Here is a 10,402-nt window from a genome sequence, read left to right as displayed (position 1 = left end):
GCCTCAAGGGTCAGTACTGGGACCAGTATTATTTAATATATTCATCAATGATTTAGATGAGGGAATTGAGTGTACTATCAGCAAGTTTGCTGATGACACTAAGCTGGGAGGAGTGGCTGACACGCCAGAAGGCTGTGCTGGCATCCAGCGAGACCTGGACAGGCTGGAGAGTTGGGCAGGGAATAACTTGATGAAATATAACAAGGGAAGGTGTAGAGTCCTGCATCTGGGCAGGAACAACCCCAGGTTCCAGTATAGGTTGGGGAACGACCTGTTAGAGGGCAGTGTAGGGGAGAGGGACCTGGGGGTCCTAGTGGACGACAGGATGACCATGAGCCAACACTGTGCCCTTGTGGCCAAGAAGGCCAATGTCATCCTGGGGTGTATTAGAAGGGGGGTGGTTAGTAGGTCGAGAGAGGTCCTCCTTCCCCTCTACTCTGCCCTGGTGAGACCGCATCTGGAATATTGTGTCCAGTTCTGGGCCCCTCAGTTCAAGAAGGACAGGGAGCTGCTGGAGAGAGTCCAGCGCAGGGCAACTAAGATGATTAAGGGAGTGGAGCATCTCCCTTATGAGGAAAGACTGAGGGAGCTGGGTCTCTATAGTTTGGAGAAGAGGAGACTGAGGGGTGACCTTATTAGTGTATATAAATATATAAAGGGGGAGCGTCACGAGGATGGAGGCAGGCTCTACTCAGTGGCAAACAGTGATAGGACAAGGGGTAATGGGTACAAACTGGAACACAAGAGGTTCCACTTAAACTTGAGAAGAAACTTCTTCTCAGTGAGGGTGACTGAGAACACTGGAACAGGCTGCCCAGGGAGGTTGTGGAGTCTCCTTCTCTGGAGACATTCAAAACCCGCCTGGACACATTCCTGTGTAACGTTATCTAGGTGTTCCTGCTCCGGCAGGGGGATTGGACTAGATGATCTTTTGAGGTCCCTTCCAATCTCTAGCATACTGTGATAAAAACTGGAGCATATTAATAAAGGATGTAATGGTCAATTTGTGTTCCTAATTGTACCCAGACTGTGGATGCTATGGGCAGAATGCTTCTTTAGGTTGCTAGGTCCTGCTGAAAGCCACAGAAAACAAAGACTCCCTTGCTGCTGAAGCCCCGCTATCAAGACATGGCATGGAGATGGAGCACTCCCCTATTTCACCTGTGGGAAGAAGGGCAAACCCGTTGCTGGTATCAACAAGTGACCTTTTGCCAAATGAAAGCTGTTGTGTCATTCGCACCAGCAGTGTGCTCTGTCCCAAATGGTTTTATGGCTGCTCCTGAAAATCAGTGCGGGAGACTGGGAGCGGAGGATGAGTCCGAACTGAGAATGGATCTGTTGTAACTCTCTACAACTGGAGGCATCTTTTCTTCTAGTGGTCCTCTGCTGCTTTTTGAGCAGCTATGCTCAGGCACTCAAATGTACCCTTTACTTCTTACACAGCATCTCTTTGGGAGGCTGTGGCATCCAGTCATGTAACAGTAATGACAGCTTTCTGGCAATGCCTTTCCTAGGAGCTGTGTTCTGTTGTGAGACAGAATCATCTTCTCACCTGTACCTCCTTATTGTTTAGTGATTCAGTGATGATGTGTTTGAGAGCTCTGGGTGAGGGTCTCTGTGCTGCCTCTGCCCGGGGCCGTGTCTGTGAGTCCTGCAGGGACCCGTCTGTCCTGGCTCCCCAGGGAAAGGGACAGAAAGTTCCCCCTTCCACTGCTGCCGATGACTCTGCTCTGGGGCCAGCTCGGTGCCCCTCAGGGCTGGGCAGCTCTGATATGAGGCTCAATGGTGTCCTTTCCCAGTGCCCCTCGGTGCTCCCTCCCCTCCCGCACAGGCATGGAGCGGTTCTGGAGAAATGGATTTTAATGGAAAAATAAGAGAAAAAGACTCGTTAAGTCAACCAGCAAGCGCTGCACTTGCTGTGTTGCTTGGGTGAGGTTCTCAGCCCCTACTTTATCCCCCAGTACTCTGCACCGTCAGGCTGGGATGGTTCCAGGTCCATCCCCACATCAGCCCAGAACTCATGGGGGTACTTTCCAGTATCGACGATGTCTTCAAGGCTCTGGATGTCTTTGGCTATCTCATTGACATCGTAGTCACAGGTGAGCAGCTCATCTGGCAGTGAGAGCGAGGTGAAGTCGCAGAGGGAGATGTCTGTGTCTGTGCCACCAGGGTCCTCAGGTATGCGGCTGCTGCTGGGACCCTCCTGGATGACCCTCTCAGTGTCCTCATAGCAACCGAAGAACCTCAGGGCCTCGTCAAGAGGCACCTCTTTGTCACGTGCAAGGTTGTCATTCATGTCTTCAAAGCCTTGATGGTGGGGGTCAGAAAAGCTGCTTGGAGGGACATCGTTTCCTGGGGGGATGTTAATTCCCAAGGTTGTCCCCACGGAGGTGGCTGTGCTGGGGGTGTTGGGCTGTGCAGACACCCCGTCGATGTATTTATTGCTGGGGATGGAATTCAGCAAGTCTGGGGCAGCTGGGGCCAGCGTTCTAGCCTTTCTGATGGCGTCATCATGGTCCTCAGGCATGATGACGCTGCTGGAACCATGCTGGATGACTGCCTCCATCTCCTCAGACATACCAAAGAGCCTTAGAGCCTCTTTGAGGAGCATCTCCTCAGTGACTTCAATGTCTGCATCTGGCTCACCAAGTCTTTGATTCTGGTGGTTAGAAGAGCGGTTGAGGAGGACGTTGCTGCCCGTGGGGATGTTATTACCAGGGGCTATCCCCATGGAGGTGTTCATGCTGGCGACGTTGTTCCCTGCAGGCACCCCGTTGATGTGGGTGTTCCTAGGGTTGGGCTCTGGCAGCACTGGGGCCGCTGCTCCTGTCCCCTGATGGTTCTGGGGTGCAAGGTGTTGTGCTGGGCCCTGGGGGGTCCCGGGGGCTGCCCAGGCCAGGAGGGTCCCGCAGTACCCAGTCCCCAGCATGGCAGCACCTGGCAGAGTAGCAGCACTGAAGCCCGGTGTGCAGGTGTCTGCTGGAGGTGGTCTAGGCACGGTCCACTGCACAGAGAAGTGCTGGGGGTTGAAGAAGCAGCCACATGGAGCCCTCTGCAGCCCTGTGAGGGAGAGTGGGAGCCGTGCTGAGCCGTGGGGACGTCCAGGGCCACCCGCATTGCCTGCAGCCCCCAGCTCTGCGCCAGGCTCGGGGGGAGCTGGTGGCCGGGGCGCTCCCTACGGCTGAGCTGCTGTGCTGGCAGGACGGGCTGGGAAAGAAGGAGGAGAGTAGCTTCTGGGAGGTGGAACGGGAGAGGTGGCCCTGAGCCTTTGGGAACGTCCCTGGAGATGGGACTGACTGGGCACACCCCAGCCAGGCGAGAGAAGGGATGCCCTGCCGGGCTTGCAGAGCCCCTGTGCCGGATCTGCCTGGGGACAGAGGGGTGGGATCCCCCAGCACCCGGCCTTGGGAAGGTTGGAGGTGTAGAAGGTGCTGGGGTGCAAGAGCAGACAGGGGTGACAGACCTGCTGGTGGCTCCTGCTCGTCCGAGGGTGACAATGCTCTCCAGGGGATCCATGATGCAGGGAAGGGCTGCTGCTGGCAGTTGGCAAGGGTTGGCAGAGGTTGGCAGAGGTTGGCAGAGGCTGGCAGAGGTTGGCACAGGTTGGCTTGGCCTGAAAGAGAGACAGGAGCCATGGCCGCGGTCACCTCCGCTCTTGCCCCCACAGCAGCCGTGGCTGCCGGGTAGGTTCCCACCTTGAGGGTAGAAGCCTTCGGGGAGCGCAGAGTTTGGAATGAGCTGAAGCACGAGCGGGGCCTGGGGGCCATCCAGTGGGAGCTGCTGTGGTGGCAGCTCCATGGTCTGTACTGACTGGTGGCTGTTGCTAAGGACTCTTGGACACCACCCCAGCGGAACGTTGGGGCTCCCCGTGTTCTGCCCCGCCCTAGCATTGTCCCCAGCTGCTGCTGGGGAGGGAGAGGTTTAAAGGGGCCGGGGGTCCTCCAGCCCCTAGCGATGGCTCCCAGGAGCTGTGGGTGCAGGCGCCTTTTGCTGGAAGCCTTGGTCCATTCCCTCAGCAGGGATCTCCTTGGGATGAGCAGGACTTGGTGGAAGGTGTCACTCAGTTCATAAACAATTGGCTTCGAGACTGGTGCTACAGGCAGGGCTTTGGATTCTTTGATAACAGCTGGTTTTATAGGGCACCAGTCTGGACAATGACAAGTGAGAAAGGTTTGTCTCACAGAGGCAAAAGGATGCTGGGGCACGAATTAGCAGGGCTCATTTGGAGAGCTTTAAACTAGATTCGAAGGGGGATGGGGTTGTAGCTGGGCTTGCCCCAGTGGGGCAGCGCTCCAGAATTGATGAAGACTGGGAGGCCTCCTATAACCCTAGGGTGAAATCGGTGTGCTCAGCTCGCTCCCTGGAATGTCTGTACACCAATGAGCGCAGCATGGGAAATAAGCAGGAGGAGTTGGAAACCTGTGTTAAGTCAGGAGCCTGTGATCTGGTGGCAATTACAGAGACGCGGTGGGACAGCTCACATGACTGGAATATAGTCATGGAGGGCTATGTCCTTTTCAGAAAAGACAGGCCAGCCAGGCGGGGTGGTGGGTTTGCTCTTTATGTGCGGGAGCAACTACAATGCACCGAGTTCTGTCCAGGGACAGATGACGAGCGAGTTGAGAGTCTGTGGGTGAGAATGAAGGGGCAGGCTGGCAGGGGCGATACTGTTGTGGGTGTCTGTTACAGACCACCGGATCGGGGTGAGGAAGTTGATGAGGCCTTCTACAGGCAGCTGAGAGCGGCCTCACAGTCACAGGCTGTGGTCGTCGTGGGGGATTTTAACTTCCCTGATGTTTGCCGGAAGGACCACTCGGCAACCCAGCCACAGTCCGGGAGGTTCCTCCAGCGTATGGGTGATAACTTCCTCCTGCAAATGGTGGATGAGCCGACCAGGAGAGGAGCGCTGCTGGATCTCATCCTCACTAACAAGGAGGGTCTGGTCGAAGCAGTAAGGGTTGAGGGCTGCCTTGGTTGCTGCGACCACGAGATGGTGGAATTCAGGATCTTGTGTGGTAGGACCAGTAGAATAGCAAGTAGAATTGCAAACCTGGACTTTAGCAGGGCAAACTTTGGCCTTTTCAAGCAATTGCTAGGGGAAATCCCATGGGCAAGGCTGCTTGAAGGTAAAGGGGCCCAAGATAGTTGGTTGGCATTCAAGGATTGCTTTTTCCGAGCTCAAGATCAGAGCATCCCGACACGTAGGAAGTCAAGGAAGAGGACCAGGAGACCTGTGTGGCTAAATAGGGAATTGCTGGGTATGCTCAAGTGGAAGAGGAGAGTTTACAGGTCATGGAAGGAGGGGCTGGCCACTTGGGAGGAATATAAGGCTGCTGCTAGAGGACGTAGGAAGGCAGCTAGGATGACTAAGGCCTCCTTAGAATTAAATCTGGCGAGAGGGGTCAAGGACAGCAGAAAGAGCTTTTCCAAATACATGGCAGATAAAACTAACACCAGAGGTAATGTAGGCCCACTGATGAACGGGATGGGTGCCCTGGTGACAGAAGATACAGAGATGGCAGAGTTACTGAATGCCTTCTTTGTCTCTGTCTACTCTGCCGGAGGCAGTCCTGAAGAGCCCTGTACCCCTGAGACCTCAGATGAAGTCAGGTCAATGGAGCGTTTTGCCTTAGTCGATGAGGAATGGGTTAGAGACCAGTTGAGCGATCTGGACATCCATAAATCCATGGGTCCAGATGGGATGCACCCGCGGGTGCTGAGGGAACTGGCGGAAGTCATTGCTAGACCACTCTCCATCATCTTTACCAAGTCTTGGGAAACGGGAGAGGTGCCCGAGGACTGGAGGAAAGCAAATGTCACTGCAGTCTTCAAAAAGGGCAAGAAGGAGGACCCGGGTAACTATAGACCGGTCAGCCTCACCTCCATCCCTGGGAAAGTGATGGAACACCTTGTCGTTGGTGCCATCTTAAGGCATATCAAGGATAAGAGGGTTATGAGGGGCAGTCAACATGGCTTCACCAAGGGGAAGTCATGCTTGACCAATCTCATAGCCTTTTATGAGGAAATAACACGGTGGATGGATGATGGCAGAGCGGTGGATGTGGTCTACCTTGACTTCAGCAAAGCATTTGACACAGTCTCCCACAGCATCCTCACAGCTAAATTGAGGAAGTGTGGTCTGGGTGATCAGGTAGTGAGGTGGACTGTGAACTGGCTGAAGGAGAGAAGCCAGAGAGTTGTAGTCTATGGGGCGGAGTCTAGTTGGAGGCCTGTATCTAGTGGAGTGCCTCAAGGGTCAGTACTGGGACCAGTATTATTTAATATATTCATCAATGATTTAGATGAGGGAATTGAGTGTACTATCAGCAAGTTTGCTGATGACACTAAGCTGGGAGGAGTGGCTGACACGCCAGAAGGCTGTGCTGGCATCCAGCGAGACCTGGACAGGCTGGAGAGTTGGGCAGGGAATAACTTGATGAAATATAACAAGGGAAGGTGTAGAGTCCTGCATCTGGGCAGGAACAACCCCAGGTTCCAGTCTAGGTTGGGGAACGACCTGTTAGAGGGCAGTGTAGGGGAGAGGGACCTGGGGGTCCTAGTGGACGACAGGATGACCATGAGCCAACACTGTGCCCTTGTGGCCAAGAAGGCCAATGTCATCCTGGGGTGTATTAGAAGGGGGGTGGTTAGTAGGTCGAGAGAGGTCCTCCTTCCCCTCTACTCTGCCCTGGTGAGACCGCATCTGGAATATTGTGTCCAGTTCTGGGCCCCTCAGTTCAAGAAGGACAGGGAGCTGCTGGAGAGAGTGCAGCGCAGGGCAACTAAGATGATTAAGGGAGTGGAGCATCTCCCTTATGAGGAAAGACTGAGGGAGCTGGGTCTCTATAGTTTGGAGAAGAGGAGACTGAGGGGTGACCTTATTAGTGTATATAAATATATAAAGGGGGAGCGTCACGAGGATGGAGGCAGGCTCTACTCAGTGGCAAACAGTGATAGGACAAGGGGTAATGGGTACAAACTGGAACACAAGAGGTTCCACTTAAACTTGAGAAGAAACTTCTTCTCAGTGAGGGTGACTGAGAACACTGGAACAGGCTGCCCAGGGAGGTTGTGGAGTCTCCTTCTCTGGAGACATTCAAAACCCGCCTGGACACATTCCTGTGTAACGTTATCTAGGTGTTCCTGCTCCGGCAGGGGGATTGGACTAGATGATCTTTTGAGGTCCCTTCCAATCTCTAGCATACTGTGATAAAAACTGGAGCATATTAATAAAGGATGTAATGGTCAATTTGTGTTCCTAATTGTACCCAGACTGTGGATGCTATGGGCAGAATGCTTCTTTAGGTTGCTAGGTCCTGCTGAAAGCCACAGAAAACAAAGACTCCCTTGCTGCTGAAGCCCCGCTATCAAGACATGGCATGGAGATGGAGCACTCCCCTATTTCACCTGTGGGAAGAAGGGCAAACCCGTTGCTGGTATCAACAAGTGACCTTTTGCCAAATGAAAGCTGTTGTGTCATTCGCACCAGCAGTGTGCTCTGTCCCAAATGGTTTTATGGCTGCTCCTGAAAATCAGTGCGGGAGACTGGGAGCGGAGGATGAGTCCGAACTGAGAATGGATCTGTTGTAACTCTCTACAACTGGAGGCATCTTTTCTTCTAGTGGTCCTCTGCTGCTTTTTGAGCAGCTATGCTCAGGCACTCAAATGTACCCTTTACTTCTTACACAGCATCTCTTTGGGAGGCTGTGGCATCCAGTCATGTAACAGTAATGACAGCTTTCTGGCAATGCCTTTCCTAGGAGCTGTGTTCTGTTGTGAGACAGAATCATCTTCTCACCTGTACCTCCTTATTGTTTAGTGATTCAGTGATGATGTGTTTGAGAGCTCTGGGTGAGGGTCTCTGTGCTGCCTCTGCCCGGGGCCGTGTCTGTGAGTCCTGCAGGGACCCGTCTGTCCTGGCTCCCCAGGGAAAGGGACAGAAAGTTCCCCCTTCCACTGCTGCCGATGACTCTGCTCTGGGGCCAGCTCGGTGCCCCTCAGGGCTGGGCAGCTCTGATATGAGGCTCAATGGTGTCCTTTCCCAGTGCCCCTCGGTGCTCCCTCCCCTCCCGCACAGGCATGGAGCGGTTCTGGAGAAATGGATTTTAATGGAAAAATAAGAGAAAAAGACTCGTTAAGTCAACCAGCAAGCGCTGCACTTGCTGTGTTGCTTGGGTGAGGTTCTCAGCCCCTACTTTATCCCCCAGTACTCTGCACCGTCAGGCTGGGATGGTTCCAGGTCCATCCCCACATCAGCCCAGAACTCATGGGGGTACTTTCCAGTATCGACGATGTCTTCAAGGCTCTGGATGTCTTTGGCTATCTCATTGACATCGTAGTCACAGGTGAGCAGCTCATCTGGCAGTGAGAGCGAGGTGAAGTCGCAGAGGGAGATGTCTGTGTCTGTGCCACCAGGGTCCTCAGGTATGCGGCTGCTGCTGGGACCCTCCTGGATGACCCTCTCAGTGTCCTCATAGCAACCGAAGAACCTCAGGGCCTCGTCAAGAGGCACCTCTTTGTCACGTGCAAGGTTGTCATTCATGTCTTCAAAGCCTTGATGGTGGGGGTCAGAAAAGCTGCTTGGAGGGACATCGTTTCCTGGGGGGATGTTAATTCCCAAGGTTGTCCCCACGGAGGTGGCTGTGCTGGGGGTGTTGGGCTGTGCAGACACCCCGTCGATGTATTTATTGCTGGGGATGGAATTCAGCAAGTCTGGGGCAGCTGGGGCCAGCGTTCTAGCCTTTCTGATGGCGTCATCATGGTCCTCAGGCATGATGACGCTGCTGGAACCATGCTGGATGACTGCCTCCATCTCCTCAGACATACCAAAGAGCCTTAGAGCCTCTTTGAGGAGCATCTCCTCAGTGACTTCAATGTCTGCATCTGGCTCACCAAGTCTTTGATTCTGGTGGTTAGAAGAGCGGTTGAGGAGGACGTTGCTGCCCGTGGGGATGTTATTACCAGGGGCTATCCCCATGGAGGTGTTCATGCTGGCGACGTTGTTCCCTGCAGGCACCCCGTTGATGTGGGTGTTCCTAGGGTTGGGCTCTGGCAGCACTGGGGCCGCTGCTCCTGTCCCCTGATGGTTCTGGGGTGCAAGGTGTTGTGCTGGGCCCTGGGGGGTCCCGGGGGCTGCCCAGGCCAGGAGGGTCCCGCAGTACCCAGTCCCCAGCATGGCAGCACCTGGCAGAGTAGCAGCACTGAAGCCCGGTGTGCAGGTGTCTGCTGGAGGTGGTCTAGGCACGGTCCACTGCACAGAGAAGTGCTGGGGGTTGAAGAAGCAGCCACATGGAGCCCTCTGCAGCCCTGTGAGGGAGAGTGGGAGCCGTGCTGAGCCGTGGGGACGTCCAGGGCCACCCGCATTGCCTGCAGCCCCCAGCTCTGCGCCAGGCTCGGGGGGAGCTGGTGGCCGGGGCGCTCCCTACGGCTGAGCTGCTGTGCTGGCAGGACGGGCTGGGAAAGAAGGAGGAGAGTAGCTTCTGGGAGGTGGAACGGGAGAGGTGGCCCTGAGCCTTTGGGAACGTCCCTGGAGATGGGACTGACTGGGCACACCCCAGCCAGGCGAGAGAAGGGATGCCCTGCCGGGCTTGCAGAGCCCCTGTGCCGGATCTGCCTGGGGACAGAGGGGTGGGATCCCCCAGCACCCGGCCTTGGGAAGGTTGGAGGTGTAGAAGGTGCTGGGGTGCAAGAGCAGACAGGGGTGACAGACCTGCTGGTGGCTCCTGCTCGTCCGAGGGTGACAATGCTCTCCAGGGGATCCATGATGCAGGGAAGGGCTGCTGCTGGCAGTTGGCAAGGGTTGGCAGAGGTTGGCAGAGGTTGGCAGAGGCTGGCAGAGGTTGGCACAGGTTGGCTTGGCCTGAAAGAGAGACAGGAGCCATGGCCGCGGTCACCTCCGCTCTTGCCCCCACAGCAGCCGTGGCTGCCGGGTAGGTTCCCACCTTGAGGGTAGAAGCCTTCGGGGAGCGCAGAGTTTGGAATGAGCTGAAGCACGAGCGGGGCCTGGGGGCCATCCAGTGGGAGCTGCTGTGGTGGCAGCTCCATGGTCTGTACTGACTGGTGGCTGTTGCTAAGGACTCTTGGACACCACCCCAGCGGAACGTTGGGGCTCCCCGTGTTCTGCCCCGCCCTAGCATTGTCCCCAGCTGCTGCTGGGGAGGGAGAGGTTTAAAGGGGCCGGGGGTCCTCCAGCCCCTAGCGATGGCTCCCAGGAGCTGTGGGTGCAGGCGCCTTTTGCTGGAAGCCTTGGTCCATTCCCTCAGCAGGGATCTCCTTGGGATGAGCAGGACTTGGTGGAAGGTGTCACTCAGTTCATAAACAATTGGCTTCGAGACTGGTGCTACAGGCAGGGCTTTGGATTCTTTGATAACAGCTGGTTTTATAGGGCACCAGTCTGGACAAT

The 10,402-nt window shown here is 55.3% G+C and overlaps 1 protein-coding gene across 1 annotated transcript; it reads right to left on the bottom strand.

Moving 5' to 3' along the window:
- Nucleotides 1–8,096: 8,096 nt before the first annotated feature.
- LOC133262641 (uncharacterized) lies at nucleotides 8,097–10,044 on the bottom strand. Its single transcript, XM_061442027.1, has 3 exons — nucleotides 9,942–10,044; nucleotides 9,710–9,859; nucleotides 8,097–9,306 (listed from the first exon to the last, which is right to left on the bottom strand). The coding sequence occupies exons 1-3, from the start codon at nucleotides 10,042–10,044 to the stop codon at nucleotides 8,192–8,194; spliced, it is 1,368 nt and encodes a 455-aa protein (XP_061298011.1). The 3' UTR covers nucleotides 8,097–8,191.
- Between the last annotated feature and the right edge of the window lie 358 nt (nucleotides 10,045–10,402).

This window comes from Pezoporus flaviventris, unplaced genomic scaffold, assembly GCF_033815535.1.
Source record: "Pezoporus flaviventris isolate CSIRO_AGI_PZ_B2104156 unplaced genomic scaffold, CSIRO_AGI_Pfla_v1 ptg000213l, whole genome shotgun sequence".
Lineage (NCBI taxonomy): Eukaryota > Metazoa > Chordata > Aves > Psittaciformes > Psittacidae > Pezoporus > Pezoporus flaviventris.
The sequence above is the reverse complement of the archived record's forward strand: the minus strand, read 5'-3'. Positions and strand labels throughout refer to the sequence as shown.